The 20,485-nt window shown below is 38.6% G+C and overlaps 1 protein-coding gene across 2 annotated transcripts; it reads left to right on the top strand.

The window, feature by feature from the left end:
* The first annotated feature begins 757 nt into the window (after positions 1–757).
* On the top strand, positions 758–20,440 carry LOC306767913 (MAM domain-containing protein 2-like). 2 transcript variants are annotated; one of them, XM_079256078.1, is made up of 15 exons: positions 758–957; positions 1,100–1,210; positions 6,357–6,646; positions 8,970–9,054; positions 9,284–9,421; positions 11,667–11,944; positions 14,035–14,128; positions 14,275–14,421; positions 14,656–14,775; positions 14,869–15,014; positions 15,238–15,334; positions 15,981–16,139; positions 18,243–18,496; positions 19,939–20,023; positions 20,102–20,440. In XM_079256078.1, exons 1-15 carry the CDS (start codon positions 927–929, stop codon positions 20,146–20,148), a joined length of 2,082 nt encoding a protein of 693 aa, XP_079112204.1. In that variant the 5' UTR covers positions 758–926; the 3' UTR covers positions 20,149–20,440. The 2 variants fall into 2 exon arrangements, with proteins under 2 accessions (XP_079112204.1, XP_079112203.1); XM_079256077.1 differs by having other exon boundaries at positions 14,866–15,014.
* The last annotated feature ends 45 nt before the right edge of the window (positions 20,441–20,485 follow it).

The following is a 20,485-nucleotide window of genomic DNA, read 5'->3' as shown; positions in this document are numbered from 1 at the left end:
TATCCTAACCGCTTAATCCAATGAAGGGTCGCGTGAAAGCTGGAGCCTATCCCAGTCTTTGGGTGAAAGGCAGGGTGCACCCTGGACAGCTCGCCAGTCCATCACAGGTGTCTAATTATTGTTTTGTTTTGTTTTTTAAATCTTTATACTATCTTTTCTGTCTCACAATAAAATTCAGCATGCTGATGCAGAAAACCGTTAGTTTTCTAAAAGACCTCCTCAGTTACAGTATGCATTCCTGATAGACTGGATTGTTCAGAGCTCACTAACAATTATTTTTCAAGTTTTAGAAAGAAAAATGTCCAACTAGAGCAGACAAAGACCAAATTAGTGGAGGAATAAAATGTTTAAAAGTTAATCCTTTCAATATATGTTGATATTTTGTATATGCTACATTATGGTAACTTACCTTATAGCATGCTATTTTAAGTGTTTTATCCCTTTATCTTCTTTTATTTTATGTCATGTGCGTCTTATGAATGTTCTAAACAGTGCTTTGCTCCACTGTGGTTGTTTTATAGTGTTTTAGAAATAAAGTTGGATTGGACGGTCTGCAACTTTCTCCCTTTCAAACACACCCCTTTCTCCTTTCTCGCTCCACTTTTCCTTTTCTGTCTTTCCCCCCCAAGTCCTCACTGGCTTCCCATCAGCTCATCATTCACCTTCTTTTCTCCTCCTCTTCCTCCCCGACCTCTCGCTTTCTTCCTCCTCCTTCTCTTCTCTTCTCTCCCCACAGTGTATCTGCAGTGCGCTGCCAGTCTGTGAGCTGGAGAGACACTCAGGCAACAAACACAAGAGAAGAAAGCAAACTTTCTTTGCAACTTTTTGGATTTTCTTCTCTGCGGATGCAAGACTTACTTTTTTAAGAGACATTTTTCTGAATTTCATTTGAGATTGAGGATATTTTTTAACCACAGAAAGCTGCAATGCTGCTATTCTACCTCTTAACTTTTGTTGGTGAGTACATAGTAACGGTTGTGCCTGTGCTGGTGCACGAGAGCTTTTTTTTAAAGGATTTTTATGGCAGTTGCGATGATTCATACTTGCCATTGCCTCTCTGTAATGTCTTTTCTCTCTGTCTCTTTTCCTGCACTTAAAGCCACCATCCAAGCCCACAACCAGCTGCTGCCAGGCTCATGCAACTTTGAATCCAGCACCTGCGGATACACTTCAGATCCAGATTTTACAAGCTGGACCCTGCACACAGATGGTACTTGATAAATGCCTACATCTTCATTTATCAGATGATTAAGGAAAAAAAAACAACATTTTACATCAGAAATTAGCACTGAATGAAGATTCGTGACTCTTTTAATGACAGTTTTGGTGCTTATTTTGGCTGTACCACTCTGGTAAAAAGAGACCCATCTGGTCTGCATTGATTCCTGCATCCCTGAACATCTGGACTCAGTGAAATAACACATTTAGACATTCCCGAAGGGGTTGGTACTGCAGCTGATATGAATGAGTGCTCTACACACCCAAATCAAAGTAATGTTGTAGCCTAATCAAAACCAACAGATTCATGGAAGTTCATTAGCACAGTACATGATGTCGTTATATCTCTTTTACATCAAATTCATTAGCTGTTAAAGTCAAATACAATCTTAAACTTCTATGTTAAGAGAAAGTCTAAGCAGAGCTTACCGAGAAGGTTCAAGCTTCAAATGTCTGGGGACTTATCCCTCTTGGTGAACCAGCAAACAGGATCTCGTCTTGTTGATTGCCTGCTTCAAGAGGTTAAGGTTATGTTTATGTTGGAAAGTGTGTAGTGTTTCACCCAAGTTCCTGTAAAACTATCCTGAAATTCAGCCTCTTTTCATCTGGTATACATAATATAGGAGGACAACCCTCATATATTTACAATTGCTGATAAATTGTCCTGATTAGTGTAATTACAAACGTCAGCAATGACCAACTCCAGACTGGGACTCTGCCATATTCAGGCAGCAAAGCCATCATACATCGAGACCTACTGCCTCTGGAGTGCACCATCTAGAGAATATTTTCACATCTTGAGATAAGTAGCTCATAATAGAGTGGTTGTCTGCAAATTGGAAGCTTGGGGGTTTGATCACAGCTTCCCCAGAGCACATGTTGAAGTATCTTTGGGTAATATCCAACCTCTCATCACTGACAATGGGTTATGATCACACATCCTTTCATAGGCGCAGTTGTAGGGGGGAGGGGCATCCGTTCGAGGCATACACTGATTCACTTTTTGAGTGTTATGATCCGATACCGATAACTGAAATTTAAATATCTGCCTGATATCCAATCTGTTTATGTGAACATTATTGTGACTATGGTTATTATTGCTGTTATAACTGTAAGATTTCATTAGGTTGTAATAAATTACACATCCTTACCCAAAAGTTACCTCACCAATACAAACATAATACCTAAATACAACTATAAATGTGTGGTTTTGAAACAAAGATCTCGCTTTTAGTGTAACAAAAAATGTCACATTTTACCATTCAAGGCATTTATTTCTTTTATAACATGTCCGAAGCATGTTATCAAACACATCTGCGCTGGATTGACTAGTGTAGTATCTGGTATCGGTTGTGGTATTGGTACACTTTTATTAATACCAAGTACGAGTACACACACGTGGTATTGAGCCGATACCGATATCGGTATTGGTGCATCCCTAATGCATTCAGACCGAGGTTGCATTCATGCTGCACTTTGGTCAAACGCACCAACCCTTTACAATGATTTATTCCCATTCCCACCAAAGGTAGCGCTGCATTAGTATTTAACAAGTGAGAGAACAAGTCCTACGTGAAGAATAAAACTCTATTGGGAGTTAAACACAGAGAATGACTCTATCTCTGTTTGGGTTTTTTTATTTTCTCTTATGCAGAAATACACTGCAACAATGACCACAGTATGAACAACACGCCAAAATGCAGGAAGTGACTTTTTTCTAGTCCTCTTCCTGTATTTGGTCTGCTTGAAACAGGGCGAGACCTGTGTTTGTAGGCGAACCGAGTCCGCCTCTTTGGTCCGAATCAGATTTCGTGTCAAAATCTTCAATGTGTGAATGGATGGGTTTTTATGTTATTTCAATCACTTTTTCAGTATGACATGTAAAAAATATTGGCATTGGCATTAAAAATATTGCCAATTTAAATTTTAGAGTATATTTTTTATTACCTTGGAGAGAGCCAACATTCAAGCCTAACTTAGCAAAAAGCTAACCTAGCTGTTGGTAATCTATGCTAATCACCTCTATGTATAGCCAACAGACACCAGTATATTTTTTAAAAAGTAAACAGCCAAATCACCTAAATTACCAAAGTAAAAGCTAATACATACTTTAAAAGTAGTTATCCACATTTATGCTCAGGTTTTCTCAGGGGTCAATTTTTGAAATACAAGTTAACCTGATTAATGCTTTGAATGATCAAAACAATGGAAAATTACAACATGATGTACAAATGGTTTACCAATAGTATTGTATGGATGGATGCATTTTTCTGTCATTCAAACCCACAACGACCAAAGTTCTGTATAATCTTGCCCATGTGACAATGTAAAAAAAAGGGAAAAGTATTTCCATAAGCTTGAACAGAGCTAAAAGTTAGTTGTTACTAAGCTAGACTAATCGCCTCTACATATAGCCAAAAGACCCAGTACATTTAGGGATATGAAGGTAGTGAAGAAAGAAATGGCCAAATCTTAATTTTTGAATAAGACAAAAAATTATGACAAAAATTCATGTGCTCATTTGTTCCAAGGGTTGGAAACACCAGTTAACCCAACAAGTGCTTTGAGTTGTCAAAATGATGAATTATGGCTGCAATTTCTATTCATTGAACTCAATTGAACTTACCTGTATGACAATGTATTTCAATTTCTGAAGGTATTATTTTTAACCTTGAAGAGTGCCAACTAGGCTAACTTAGCAAAATGCTATCTTAGCTTTCGCTTAAGTTATTTATCCCTATGTATAACCCAAAGCCTCTTGAAGTGTACACTGAATTAGACAAGGTGAGGATAGTGGAGAGGGAAAACGCCCAATCATATCCTCTACTTCAATAAAAATACTGAAACTATACTTTAAAAGTACTCATTCCCTCCAAAGGTCAATTTTAGAAGCATCAGTTAACCTGACATGCATCTGTTTGGACTTTGGAAGGCGAGAACCTGCACATTAACTCAGAAAAAAATGCCAATTCCACACAGACAAGCCATGACCAAGATTCAGACCAGGAAACTTCATGCAATTAGGTCAGCATGCAGCATATTCAGTGACAGGGGGCAAAAGTAACTTATAATTGACATGTTTAATAGAATAAGTTTTCAGCTCACTAAAACAGCATAAATAGAAGAATGAAGATAAATAAGCAGATTAAATGACTATGTGGAAAATACACCACCACACAATTTTACTGGGTCACAAGACAGGATATGAGACTTTTTTTTTTGAATATTTAGCCAAGTTAGCATTATTAAAAAAAAAAAAAAAAAAAAAAAAAAAAAAAATATATATATATATATATATATATATATATATATATATATATATATATATATATATATATATATATATTTTTTTTTTTTATTTTTTTTTTTATTTTTTTTTTTTTTACTGATGTAGGAATATTATACTGATGTGGTTGGTTGAGTTTTTGCTCAGTCTGGTCTATTTTGTTTTCAACAGCAAATAATGTACAATTACATTGCTGCATTATTTTTCTGATTATTTTTCTATCAGTTGATTCTTTCTATAGTTTCTATAGTTGCTTGTAACAATTTTACCTTTTCAAAAATTTATAGTTGCATTTCCATCATAGCTGTATGCTAAATAAAAACAATACTCCTTACATTTTGACAATGTACAATTGTGAATTGCTGGAGTTTCCATTGAATGGTGTTTAGCACATAAGCTGTAATTTTTGTATAATCTTTAGGCTCCAGTGAGGAGGACTGAGATATACAATGTTTCGCATTTGGAGCAGCTATTTCACTTGCTGCTACTGTTGCTGCCGCTGTCCTCATCCAAAGACCAAAGCAGGGGATGATAATTCAGAGACAAAGTCTCTGTATGAGAGCGGACATTTGGTGATTTCTGGAAGTCGACTGTCGCTTGAGAAATTCAAGTTTTACAATAATTTATAAAAAGCTTTGCATCTCCTCTTCCGTCCATACAAAACTCTATATCTTTACCAGAAATAAACTGGTCATGTGGTGGTGGTCCCTGTGTCACATGACTGAAAGATATGTAACAAAAAAAAGCATTTCCATGACACTTTTACAATATACTTCTATTGACACATCTGAAAAGCCACATTATGTGAGCATAAAAACTTTTTTGATTCAACAGGTTTTTGCACAATTCTAGGGGTAAAATAGAACTTCTTAAAAATTAAATTTCATAGAATTGGAATAAAGGGAAGTGACGATCAAATCCTAAGTGAAGTACAGGTACCTTGAGTGCAAAGCTTGACATATGTGCTGAATAATGGGCAAATGTGGGAGCTTTCTGCATCTCCATCAGCATTAAAAATCAGACCCCATTCAAGCCTGTTGAAGACTTTTTTCCCCGGCATAATTTTTGCCCGTAGTTGTCTGAGTGTTGCCCTGCTGTTGCAGCCTGTCTCGCTCATCAACTTAATTTCTCCTTTCCTGTTTCCATTCTTGTTTTTGCTGCAGGCTTGTTAAAAGGTCAGTCTAGTTGGTACAGTTGTGGTGCACTCAGTTTGCCCTGATTTATTCTCTCTTCGTCTTTATTTCCAGTCCTGTGGTCTGTGCAGCAGAGAGGTGAAGTCCAATATGTTCCTGCACTCTTTAGGTTCTTCCTTTTTCTCTAAATCTGTAGAGCCATAACACTGATTTAAATTAAGATCGGATGTTAGTCATTTGTACATTACAAATAATGTACAAATGACTGCAGCTTACTGGCAAAGAAGAGAACATAACATTTTGATTTTTTCCAAATTGAAGCGGAAATGAAGTTGGTGTGAATGTTTGTCAGGATATTCTGCAGGGAGCCCCTGGGCAGCAGAGCATTCCACAGGGACAAATAATAAATGACAGACCAGGAGGGAGAGCTCAAAAGCCGACAAAATTGAGAAGACTTGTGAAGGAAGATTTAATCTTGAAGTCGGTGTTTTGTTTTACTTTGTTTTAAATCCTGATCCGAAATCTTGTTTTAAATATACATACCAACAGAAACAGCTTCTTGTTTTTATGTTCTTGGGCTTCTTAGCGTGTGCATTTGTTCAGCTATTTAATATAGAAACTTTTCATGTTGGACCAAGGACACAGTGCCATCAGTTTTGTGAAAAGTACGCTTTGTAGTTTCATATAAACTCAACAACTTCTTTTTTTCTATTTTTTAGGCCATTTTCTTGCAGTGGACTCAGCCACGAATGATGAACAGGATGACAACATGGGTTCAGGTACTGGGCCAAAGAGAGAGATAGCAGGAATTCTGCTGAGTCCGGTTCTGGAGCATGAAGAGTGGAGTTGCCTGAGGCTTGTCTACCAGATCACAGAGTCAGGAAGTGTGGAGGTCCTGCAGCGTGCCAAAGGAAAGAGCTTTGACAAGCCACTGTGGAGCAGCCAGGCACCCTCCGACAGCTGGGTCATCTCAAGCATGGATCTGCCGAACAGCACTGAGCCGTTCAGGGTAAAATACTTTTTGACTAAAGATATCATCTTTGTTTAACTGGGAGACCAGCTTGATACAAACAAAGTGACATTTAGCTCAGGGGTATTAAAAGTGAAATGTTTGTCCAGAGCAAAAAAAAGAACTGATATGGGTGTCGAAAATAGAAAAAGACCATCCTCTGAGCAGATTGAATTGAGCTGATTATTGTGCAAGTTGACGTTTGAAGAAAAACAGCAAGCATTCATAGTGATAATCCAAAAATAAAGCCATTATTTTTATATTACCTGTCAAAAGTATACATATACTTTTAATTATATTTAAAAGAAAAGTATTTCCAAACATTTGACTTTTTGTATGTACTGGCAATACACAAATTTTCTTGTTATTGCCTAATCTTAACAATGTAATTAATTAATACAATTGGAAATAAACAAAGCTGAAATGGAAAATATTTCAGCTTGTTGTTGTTGCAAAGATAGATATAGGTTGACATTACACATACAGGCCCTAAATTGAGCTCATTATGAAGTGGGTTATAATGATCTAAACACTCTGGGAACAGTACAGCACATGTTTATATTTCATCTTGTGGCAGAACAGACTCTGACAGGATTGCGACCTACATGATGGTGTGCCAGACCTGTCTAATGTGCACAGGGGCCCCTCAGCACATAAACATTTTGCAGTGTGGACCAAGGTGAAAAAATTCATGTGTCAGCGGTACAAACTCAACACTAGCTCCTAAAGTGCTCTGCCTTTTAATTTCAGTCAACACAACAGAATTGTACAGCCTATTAAGTCTCAATAAAATCAGTTTTTATATCTTAAAAAGACTTGAGTTCAGGGCAAAGTTCATTCAAAATTGCATTTTTCCACAGCAGTTCCACAACAATTACAAGGACTATTGGAGTCCTGGGACACAGATATCTTAGCCTGGTTTGGCTAAGCTATATGTCTGAACTAAAATAGCTTACCTTAGCTATCTGCCTGGACCATAGACTGTATATGAAAGATGAGTATCTTTTTATATACAGTCTATAGCCTGGACGCAGAGCACTTCACTTTACTTGGCTTAGTTTAACTGTCTGAAATCTAATAGCTTAGCTTATTTTAGCTATAGTATGCATAACTTAGCTTAGCTTAGCTATTCACCAGCTTTATTTAGCTTAGCTTAGCTGTCTGAATTCTAATAGCTTAGCCTATCTTAGCTATCTGCATATACATAACTTAGCTTAGCTTAGCTATTCACCTGGACACAGAACACTTAGCTTTATTTGGCTTAGCTTAGATGTCTGAATTCTAATAGCTTAGCCTATCTTTGCTATCTGCATATACATAACTTAGCTTAGCTTAGCTGTTCACCAGCTTTACTTGGCTTATTTTATTGTCTGAACTCTAATAGCTTAGCTTATTTTAGCTATCTGCTTAACTATTCGCCTAAACATATAAAACTTAGCTTTTTTTTGTTATAGCTTAGCTGTCTACTTAAATATTTTTTATAGTCATTTTGTTTTTTGGGTTAAACAAGTAAAAGTTCTATATAAATGGTTAATTCACAAATACAGCTTATGAATTTGCTATTCATTGACACTAGGAAGCTAGCTGGACTTGTTTTGTTTCATTGACAGCTTTTAGCTAAATTTTGCTAGGGCTATTATGGTGAATATTCACACAAACAATCCGTGTAACTTTATTTTTTTTAATTAATTAATTAATTTATTTATTTTTTGGTCAAAAATGACATGCAATACATTTCTATGTTGTTTCCACAATCTGAAACACATACAAATAAATAAGCTTAGACACATGTATATGTGATATGTGATAGAAATGATGGGGGAAAAGCTTCAAAATTCAATATATTCACTAACATGTTTTAATTATTAAAATGTTTTGGAAAGTTATCTGACTGAACATCTTTACTTGTTTTGAAGAGTAACTGAAGAGCAAAAAGGATTTAGCCAACAACACTCTTAATGTAGTTTTTTTATGTTGTTGTTGTTTTTGTTTTTTTTTTTTTTTGTTTTTTTTAGTTTATATTCAAGTTTGACTCCTCTTCTTATTGTTTGATTCAGTCTTTGCATTCTCTCCAACCTATTTCCAGCAGAAAAATCAGTGTTTGAGCTAATATTTTTATGAGCTCTACTTTTGTCCAAACACATAAAGGCATGACCTTGTCTTTTAACAAGTTTTACAGCCAGTCTGTGGCTCAGCAGAGCTTTGAACACTACCTCACATTTCTGCATATTCCGCTCAACCTTGTTAACCTTTGGTCTGTCATTCTCGTGTCAGTCGTTATTGATGGTTATGGGGTATTAACTCAACATGTGTTTTTGATTAGGTTGTCATTGAAGGTAAACCTGGAATGAGTGTTGAGAGCAGCGTGGCCATCTTTGAGATCCACATCAGCCCTGGATACTGCCTGGGTCAGTGATTTCATACATACGATGTATATCACACACATCTTTCCTAAAAGGAAAACGTCATGCACATATGTTGGGCCTGTGTCTTGATCGAGACCATCTGCTCCCTGTTCCTGAAACACACAAACTCAGTTGGTTCACTTTCAAGTTGCAACACCACCAAAAAATCTTGTGCTTGTAGATGCTGTATAACAGATCTATGGCTGACTTTCTTGTATTTGTTTGCCTCCAGAGTGTGATTTTGAGAAGACTCACCTATGTGGATACAGTAACCAGTGGAATGTGAATGTAAACTGGTACGTAGGAGGAGGCCGGATCCAGTTCCTCCACAAGAATATGCCAGATGACCACACATACCGCAACAGGACAGGTAAGTTAGCCTATAGTTGTTTCATAGAGATGTGTTTTAATCACTAAATTTACTTTACTATGGCCACTGTAATATATGCACCAGTTAAATTATTTTTTGCACAAAGAGCTCAATCAATCAATCAATGGCAGCAGCTCAACAAATTTAGTAATGTTCACATGGTCAAGATGACTTGGTCAATTTCAAACCGAGCCTCTCACGTTTAATTCACGTCTTTAATTCTAAATAAAAGTTAATTAAAATGATGAAAACATACCATGCAAACACCTCATTTAAAATGTAAAAGACAATTAGGAACTACACTTAATTCCGAGGTAAGTGGCTGGTTTATTCGCATTTTAAATCTGAACTTTTTTAAAACAACTTTATTAAAGTTTACATAACAATTACACAATAATAACAGAATAGAACAAAACAGAACATGGGGGCTACATATAGAAAAGTAGAGCTTCTTCTTTACAATAGAAGAAAATAAAAGAAAAAAATGGAATGAAGAACACAAAAAGACGTATTACAAATGATTTTAAATATTTATAACTAAAAACAAGTTAATACAGAGTCATAAATGATTATGTTTTCTGTTTTCATAGCTTTTGAATTCTTTTAATTTTTTCATGGAAATTGAGTATTTCTTAACATCACAAATAAAAACAGGTTAAAATGATTACAGTTGGAGAATTTACATTTATAGAAGTAGAATTTAGCCAAACAGCAACAGCTGTCTTCTTTATGATCATAGAAAAGATCCAAACTTAATTCCTCTGTCATGTAAACCTTCGTTCCACTCTAAATTAATCCTTATCATCCTGCGCAGGCTTGTTACCTTTTCCCGTCCCGATGACGCACATATTCCGGACGTTGTTTTGCCTGTCATCTTTGGTAGTATATCTTCCTTCTCAGCTGCTGAAAAAGGTGAAGTAATATGCTCATGTTGAGCTGGTACTTTAAAATTATAATCAAAATAGCAGCAAAACTGGTGCTTATGATGTAGTTTTCTATCTTACGACAGAGAAGAGGAAAAGAAGGAATAAAACTTATTTCCGGTAGACGTCAATACGTCACGTTCACCCCCTGTCCAGTCATGATAAAATATGAGATAATTAAAAGTTATGAGGCAAATAGGGTCATTTTTTTAAAAACAATGTATGTTGAATTCTATGATTTATTATGTGTATTAGGACTGTATGCTGTTTAAGATTCATTGTAATGGAATTTAATGTGTATTACTACATTTTTCATGCTGTGATAATTTTGAAGTGTCATTGATAAGGGGGTTTTGGACTACATAAGAGCCTAACTTCTTGCAAAACCCTTTTTTGAACTTAAGAAGCTTATTTTATTTGTTGTTTGTTGTAACGAATATTTGTTCTTTTAAAAGTCCTTTTTTTTTAAGTTTGAAATAAAAAAAAATTAAAAAAAAACCTTCGCAAACCACCAATCTAAAGCAGAATTAAGAAAAGACGTGTTTCCATGTAAACATTCACTTGGAATTGTCATTTCTATGTAAACCAAAAGGAGACTGTTAATTCTGAATTAACTCATTCCAAATTATTAATTCCGAATTAAAAAGACATCATGTACCCCAAGCCAATGAAAGGGGATTCAAATGACTTTGAATATGGCGGTATGCCCAACCCTGAAGCTGATGGGATACCCTTCACACAGACTCACCAAAATCTTGCCTCTTGTTGAGTCTCTTTTTCAGCTGCACATTCAGACGGCAGGCACAGAATTAGGTGGAAATAACATGAAAACATGCATCCACCCTGCCTTATCAGGGTTTCAGGGTGCTGGTGGCGTACATCTGTGTATTGACGTTTTTTTGCATGTAGATTACTTTCATAGTGGATCATTTTAATTTATTTCTTTACCAAAATATGTTCCTTAACCAAATATAATAATCTTAAAACACAAAAATGAGTAACTTTTTTAATTCTGTCTGTTTTGCCATAAAGTAATCTGGACAGCATCTGTCAAAATGCAACCAGAAGGTTTTCTTTTTCAGACTTGGACAAACAAACCTACAGATTATAGGAGATTTCAGAGCTGTCAACATGTAATTAGGAGCATCATCCCGTTGGATTATAGTCATTTAAAAGCAGCAGGAACCACTTCTTGGGACAAAGCCAGCCTGAAACTATGATTCACTGTTTTTCTGTTGATGTTAAATCAGCAAGTAGATCGTTGCAGGTTATGAGCAACTCCAGAAACCCTCAGATCAGTGAAGTTCTGGAGTTTTCTACAGGTCACTTCATGTATGTGGACTCTGGCTACACCAAGACCTTTAAAGAGGTGGCCAAACTGGCCTCTCCCATGACGACAGTGCCTACGTCCGGGTGTTTGAGTTTTCAGTACCAGCGCAGCAAAGACAGAGGAAATCTGTTCTCTGTTTACACCCGGGACCGCCTGGGCCAGTACCAGGAGCTCTGGAAGGCGGGGTCAGAAGACCAGAACGACTGGAGCGAAACTCTTGGAGAATGGATACCTGTACAGGTGGACCTGAAGGCACCATACTCAGTGCAGGTCAGTATGTGTCACGACTCTAAAGCACATATTTATTATTTACTTGCTTTCTTAGCTTTAAAATAGCATTTTGTAGCGTTTAGAAAGTGATCATTTTGCCATTTGTTTTTGCATTAATGCCAAAGTTAACAAAGTTTGTTAAACTAGAAAAAAAGGTCAATGCAAGCTATATGACCTGGTGTAAAAAAAGAAACACCATCTTTTCCAAATAAATTACTCTCAGGTAAACACAGCATACTTCATCATGCTATTGTTTATTAAAAATAACCAAAAAATAACAAACATCAGCAGTGGAAACTATTGCTGCTGCACATCAATTTAGGGAAAAAAAATAGACATTTCTGCATTTTACAGTAAGATTATTCACATGGAAACATCTAATACAGAATTCCCATGTATGTGCCAGGTGTGTTAAAACATTAAATAAATAAATGAAATAAAAACAGGTTAAACTTCGAGCCACCTTGGTCCTTTTAAAAATCAGAGGGCGCAGAGTCAGTCACACTGCCAGGGGTCACCAACTCTAGTCCTCAAGGGCTACCATCCTGCAAGTTTTAGTGTTTCCCTTGTACAACACATTTGATCCAAGTGAAAAGGTTCTCCAAGAACTTGTTGTCATCTTCTGCACCTGCCTGTTAATGAGCCATTGGTTTGGGTCAGGTGTGTTGTACCTGGAAAACAATAAAACCTGCAGGATGGTAGCCCTTCAGGACCAGAGTTGGTGACCCCTGCACTAAACCTTAAAATAGTAAAAACTGGTTTATTAAAAAACAGATAAAAGATTAAAATAATAAAACTCCATCCTCTAATCCAGTCTTCTAAAATGTCCACGGTGCGGCGTGGGGTGATCCTCCTCTTTGTGGTGACGTGTCCATTCACGTAGTCTTCTGTTCTGCGTCCCATGACCCGCAGAGAGGAGCAAATACAGCCGTCCTAATCCCAAGAGGGGAACCCTTCTGCCTGGCTCTGCAGCCAGCCTCTCCCTCTGGACCATAAACCTGGACACTAGACTCACGCTTGGTCCTGGGTCAGGAATATCCAGAGACCCAGGACTGAGTAGCTGCTCCATCTGATCCAGACTGGCTGCTGCACTTCAGGCTCCTGGCCTCGCACCGCCAAGCCGTGGTGGAACCCGTCCTCACTGCTCCCTCTTCAGCAGGCGTCATCCTCATCGTCCATCCTTCAGGAGCGCTCTGTCCTTCTCTCCAGCCGTGTCTCTTCCCTTTTCCTCCTCTTCTCTCCCTTTTCTCTTCTCCAAGTCAAACCTGTTGCTCCACTTTAAACTGCCTGCTGCCGGGACACTCACAGGTAGTAGCAGCACGGCAATCCATTAAAAAACACATGTAATAAAACACTTCCATGTAAAAGTCATGCGTTTAACCACATCACAGATAAATGCCCCAGCAACTTTATCTAAAAGTTTGACCATACAATATTAAATAAAAAAGTTCCTCCAAGCCTCAGTTAACATGTTATACGTTAAAGTTCATAATAGTAGAATCAGAAAAAGACCGAACAAGTATAACTTTGAAACAGTTGCTGGAGAAGGTCTTTTTTCTATAGAACAACCTGACAGTACAACTCTGAAGTGTGTGAAGATCTGTTTTTTTTACAGTTTTCTGATTAAAGCCAGTTGTCATGTTGGGATGGTCATGTGAACGGCTCCATCTGGAAGACGTAAACATCACAGAGAAAATCATTACTTTCAATTGTTATACTTTTCTACAAACTGCTGAGTCATGATCTGTTTTACACAATATTCCACATTTTCTCTCAGTATCTGTTCAGTTTTAACTTATTCATTTTACTTTATTAATCCCAGGTTGGGAAATTTAATTAAAATGTAATCAACTTCATCAAATAGATGTGAAACAAGGTGCCATGTGTCATCTGTTGTGATTAATTTCCTACTATGTCCCGTTAATAAAAACAGAGAAGGCCTGAGGGAGAGTTTTAATGATCTTTATAAATTAAATATACAAATCTATTTACAACAAGAGAAACCAGTTCAAATGTGCATGTGTGTGTGCATGTGTGTGTGTAGCTTCCTTTATGAGTGTCTGTCTCCATGTGTCTGTCTGCGCCTTCAGGTGGTCTTTGAAGTGGCGTTTAACAGTCCAAGCAGCGGACATATTGCGCTTGATGACATTTCCTTTTCTCCAGAGTTTTGCAGCGCAGACACAGGTGAGCTGCAGACACACACACACACACACACACACACACACACACACACTCATCGTTTCCCTGCTTATATCATCAAAATAAACGTCAAATATGCTGCAACGCCAAATCCAATCCAAATGAAGGGATGAAATGGATTTCTTCCACAGAGCCGACCTTCGACCCCTCCGTCGCCAACTGTGATTTTGATTCCGGCTTTTGCCTCTACACCCAAGACCAGGTGATGGGGTCTTCCTGGAGGCGAGTGTCGGTGAAGCCCAACATATTTAGGAATGGAGACCACACCACGGGATCAGGTGGGCACACTGGGAGGAACCTTGGAGTCTTCTATGTAATATGACGTTAATTACACAAGTAGTCTTTGGATTTTTAAGGCATTATTTTCATGTCAGATGGTTCCATAAAGGAAACTTTGCAGCTGAAAAAACAGTTGTAAACTACAAGCAGGTGCAAGCAGCGACGGGACTATTCATGGCAAGCAGAGGAAGAGGAAGATTTGCAAGAAAATAAATGCTCTCTTCTCCCTGCAGGATCTTTCCTGTTGGCTCACTCCCGACTGGGCCCACGCTCCGGTTACGTTAGTCGCATAATCAGTCCAACTCTGCCTGGGAACATGAAGTACTGCCTGAGATTTTACTTTTCTCTAAGGGGTGAGCGGCATCTTAAAAGTCTCCTGGACATGCGTGTGCATCTATCAGCTCGGCTCTTTGTGACTGATGATAAATATCTTTTGAAAATAGCAGGATACAACCAGACGGAGCAGGCTTTGACTGTTTATCTGCTGCACCAGCAAGGCGGCGGCCAAGAGAAGATCTGGACTCTGGGGGAGAAGTCCAGAGGAATCTGGATCGCAGCGGACGTCACTTTCCAGACGTCACAGCCTTCCAAGGTGAGAAAAGGAAGCAGGAAGAGTCGCATTAAAACCTGAAGGAAAAGAAGTTTTACTGAAGGGATGGAAAAAAGAAAAACTGATTGTGTGAGAAAGAAATCTCATGAAGGATGTAATGAACAGGTCAGAGCAGAAAGAAAAAACATCCAGAAGAAACTCCTGCAGTTGTTGCCGACTATGTAAATCCCGATGAGACAGCTCAATGTCAGCGTTTGCTGTCCAGGTGGCTTTCCTCAGCACCTGCAGCAGCTTCTGGGACTGCGGTTCTGTGGCTCTGGACGACATCAGCGTGAGCCTCGGCGACTGCGAGCTAACGGCAGGTAAACAACTGTTACAACTCAGCGGTCTAGGGGTAAGAGCCGCAACATAAAACAAATGTGCCAGACTGAAAAGTGTATTGGGAAACTTTATTGTCCCACCGAAAAATAAAAAGGAATCCATACAGGCCCAATTGGAAGGGCAGGGGGTGCAGCAAAACCAAATACTAAAACAGAAGTCATTCTAAACACAAACACAGTCAAGCACCTTTAACCCAGGTCATTAAACAACCAAAAACAGAAAGATTCAAGGCTACACAAAAGCCAACTATACTATCGACAAGGCCGTAAAAGGCTTTTCAAAAACCAACCACTAAAACCCAGTCTCAGAGGGGTCAAGCTGTAGCCACCACACAGCTGCCACAGAATGAAGAACTTGGCGCTCTTTTTTCCTGGATTGGAGGGGTGTCGTATCCTCATTGGAGCAGAGGTCAGCCACTCAGAGACGCCGAAGAGACCAGGTGATGTGGAGGATCCAGTCCCAACGAAGGGGAGGCCAGATGATGGTTTCCAGGCTGAATGAAAATGGGCTGATGAGAAATTGGGGGCGGCTGTAACAATAACTGTCATGTCTGCATTTTTAGGTAGAATTATTGGCTTGGTTGTTCTGATTTGAAGTCACAGTAAAGTTGAGTTTTTCCTCCATCAGGTTTGTTGTCGTCTCCTCTCTCGGGAAACTGCGACTTCGAAACGGGGCTGTGTGGTTACACTCAGGCTAAGAAGGGAGATGCTGCCGACTGGGAGCTGAGGAGAGGATCCACCCCGACCTCATACACCGGTCCCAGAGGGGACCACACCACTGGTCTTGGTGAGGACACCATCCATACCACCTCTCCAGTTCTATTTCTGTTGCTCAAAAGTACAATTACTGATCCAGAAAACTTGACAGGTTCTGTAAATTATGAAAAAAAAGTTTAATACTTGACTGTTTCATTAAAAATATTAGCTCATCTTAAATTTGATGGCAAAAGTGCATCTTGAAAGCGTGGCCAAAACAGCAAATGGCACTAAAACTGGAGAAGCATGTTAATTACAGTTCAGTAACAAGAGTACCTTACAGAGGTAGAGTCTCTCAGAAATAAAGATGGACAGACTGCACTTTCAAATTTTGGAGCAATTGTATAGTAGTGTTTCCTAATGTTAAAAGTCTTTTCCATAACATATTTTACATAATATTAAAAGATAAAAAGACTTAAAAGGTATCCCTGTATGCGGGGGACACAGCTGAAAATCAGTACTGGATAATCATAACATAATTAAGTTACATGTTTGCAACTAAAAAAGGTTGCCAATAGGCACTAAGACAAAACAACTAGAAGAGTGTGTTGCAGCTGATTAGGTTAAATGAAACCAGGTAGCATAACTGGATAAAAAAAGAGCACCTTACAGAGGTAGAGTCTCTCAGAAGTAAAGATGGACAGAGATTTAACAATCTGCAAAAAAAAACCCTGAATCTTCACATTTTGGAGCATATTATTAATGTAAAAGTCTTTTAATAACTCATCACATACAATGTATAACATCATATAAAACATTCAGTAACATTCTTTTCTTTCTCTCTCTTTTTCTCTCTACAAGGTGTTTTCTCTTCTTTTTGGTTCTCTTTCTGTCCCTCTTCTATCCTCTCCGGTCCAGTCCAGCAGTACAAACTTTGTAATACAAACAATTATGCAAAATAAATAGAAAAATAAAATAAAAATCCAGAATATCAAGGGGAGCATTATATCTATGATGCTTCCCTTGACAAAGTAAATTTGCCCAGCAGAACACAGCATCCAGAAAATCCATTTTGCCTGCTTAAATGCTGGAAAAGACAAAAAAAATAAAATAAAATAAATTCAGTAAATTAGATGCAGGGAACATGGCTGAATATCCTGAATAGATGACATGACCTGATTGAATAACGGGACGTTTTCACCACTCAGGTCAAGATCTTGTGTCTCTAACAGGCAACTTGCACATATGGAAAGCTTTAGAGTTTATATGTTTGCATGGAGATTACATGGTTTTCAGGCAAGTTTAGCATATTTCTGCAAGACGATGCAGAAAAGGCATCAAACTGCACCCACAAAAGCATGAGCTACAGTAGAATGGTGTGTGCGCTGAACTGACTGGCCTGCAGTTTACATACAGTTGTGCTCATATTTATTCATACCCTTTAAAGAAGGAAAAAAAACCCCAGCTGCCTGTAGATTGAGCTGAAATTGACTAAAGTAATAATCATTACATTATTTTCTAATTCTGGTTCAACAGAAATGGCTTTTTTTTCAAAAAGCAAACAAATAAGATCATTTATTACATATTACATCAGTCATAAACTAATATTTAGTTGAACAATCCTTTAATGTTTCTGCTCCAGTCAGGTGTTTTCTGTTCCTCTCAGTCAGACTTCTGCACCTGTTGACAGGTTTTTTGTCCCACTGTTCAACAGAAAAGTGCTCTAATTTGTCCAGGACCAATTTGTTTGTTTGTTTGTTTTTTCTTTCTTCAACTCAATTAAATTAAAAAAAAAAACAAAACTGTGTCTTGTCTTACTAAATTATGTTTTTGCAAATTTTTACTTATTGTTCCTTTTTTAAGTCTCCAGTTATTTGAGTGACTGTTGTAAATTCAGCCTTTTTTTTAATGAAAGGGGATGAAGACATATGAGCACAACTGTACTAAAACTGTTCAGTGCATCATAAACGTAAAATAAAAAAGTCATCTTGGGAATTTTGAGCAGACTGAAACATAAATTGGTCAACATTGCTCTCCAAAAGGTCCAGAAACTCAGACAGTTCCAGATTCAGCTAATATTTTCCAAGAAATACTGAACTGTCTTAAACACTTAATATGTCTTCTATGTTTTATTATGGTTTAAATAAAAAGAACATTAAAATTGAGTAAATATATAAACGTCTTTCTGCTCCAGGATACTACTTGTACATGGAGGCGTCGCGCATGCTGCCCGGCCACAACGTCCGGCTGCTGTCCCGCCCTTTCAGGGGAACCAGGGGGCCTCAGTGTCTGAGTTTCTACCACCACATGTACGGCTCAGGCACCGGCAGGCTGACAGTTCTCATCAACCAGGATGGAGAGGATGCGTTGCTGTGGCAACGGAGTGGCGAGCAGAGCGTCGCCTGGCTGAGAGCCCAAGTCCAGTTCAAGAGTGACAGACAGCATCAGGCAAGACTGGAATAAAGCTTTTTTTTTTTTTTTTTTTTTTTACATTTTCCAGCAGAAAAGCACATGTTTAGTTATTTAAGGGAAGATTTTAATGTTCTATGTTTTCCTTTAACAGCATGGCTGCTTTAACTGCCTGATCAGTCACGAGCAAGATGTTTCCTCTTTCTAAACTCACCTCTGTGTTTAAAACGAGCAAAACTCCGTTTCCAGGTCATCTGCTAGACGAACCAGGAGAGGGTAAAAAAAAATATATATATAGCAGGCTGGGAAAAACAAAGATTTTATCATTATTTTGCATCTTCAGACAAACTGCTGCCTTGATAAGTGGCTCCTTATATTAGTCAGCAAACCTGGGTGAGTTTCCTGACTGAAAAGTCAACATCAGATCAACAGAAAAACAAACAAAAGTTCCCAAATCCTTCAGTCTGTCAACCCCAAATATTTCCACTGCTGGGCTAAATTTTAAACTTTAACTGTATACTAGTATATAAATACTACAGCATGTACTCACTGGCCACTTTATTAGGTACATGTTCAATTTATTTGTTAATGCGAATATGTAATCAGCCAATCACATGGCGGCTACTTAAGTCGCCATGGTTAAGATGACTTGCCGAAGTTCAACTCGAGCCTCAGGATGAAGAAAAAAAGAATCTAATGAGGCTGCTGGTGCCAGACGGACTGGTCTGTATATGTTAGAAGCTGCAGAACATCATCTCTGAACACACAACACGTCCAGCCTGGAAGCAGAAGACCACAGCGGGTTCCCTCCTGTCAGTCAGAACAGGAAACTGAGGCTACAATTCACACAGACTCACCAGAACTGGACAATAGAAGATGGAGAAACGTTGCTGGTCTGCTTTACATCCTACTTTGCATCAACGCTTCAGACTGTTGGTGGTGGTTTGATGTTTCTTGTCCCACTTTGGTCCCCTTAGTACCAACATGACCTGGTTTAACCAGCACAGTCTACCTGAGTCCTGCTGCTGACCATGTCCATCCCTTTCTGAGCACAGTGTAGCATCTTCTGATGGAAACTTCCAGCAGGATGATGCACCATGTCACAAAGATCACATCACCATGACGATGAGTTCACTGTCCTCCAACGGCCTCCACAGTCTCCAGATCTCCATCCAACAGAGCAGCTTTGGGAGATTCTCATCATGATGCACAGTAACTGTGTGATGCTTCATGTCAACATGGAGCAGAATCTCTGAGGAATGTTTCCACCTTGTTGGATCTATGAAACTAAAGAATTAAGGCATTTCTGGAGGAAAACGGGGGTGCATGGTATATTTGGGCTTTCATATGTTCAGCTGTTAAAAATTATTGTGATTCTGTCAAAGTTGCATTTCAAGACAAATACAAACAAGTTCAACTTCAGACATTTTACCACTAAAACATCTAAAAGCTCCAAAATTCATCTTGTGTCCTCATCCTAGATTGTCTTTGAGGCGACCCGAGGATCCTCAGTAAGGAGCGACATCGCCATAGATGACATTGTTCTGGAAGGTGGACCTTGCCCAGGTAGACCACTTATCCAGAACATTTACTGGAAACAAACCAGTGATTAGTCAGCGACTGATTCGTTTGTTTCCTCTGCAGAGACGGAGATCAGGGCCACCGTGGGAACCTCCAATGAGATCGAATAGGAGACAAGCAGCTGCGTAGGATGCATGACTTCTCCCCATTTCTCACCCGTTTTTTTGCACATTTCAGACGAACCGAAGCGTCGGCGACCCCCCGACTCCTGCGTGCCAGTCCGAGCGTGTGGACAAAGGAAACCTTCCATGTATCTGTTTTCATGGGGCAACACATCAGTTGTGTCACAGTCAGCATGTCTCTCTGCACTGTAGCAACAGAGGGTGTTAAACTGTGTTTTCCTTCACATTTATATGCATTAGATTAATGCTCGTTGCTTAAATAAAAAAATAACGTCCTTCAACGCCATTTCTCTGCTCTTTCCTCTAAGAAGTGACAGATCGACGC

Source organism: Telmatherina bonti (assembly GCF_933228915.1).
Source record: "Telmatherina bonti genome assembly, chromosome: 17".
Classification (NCBI taxonomy): Eukaryota; Metazoa; Chordata; class Actinopteri; order Atheriniformes; family Telmatherinidae; genus Telmatherina; species Telmatherina bonti.
The sequence above is the reverse complement of the archived record's forward strand: the minus strand, read 5'-3'. Positions and strand labels throughout refer to the sequence as shown.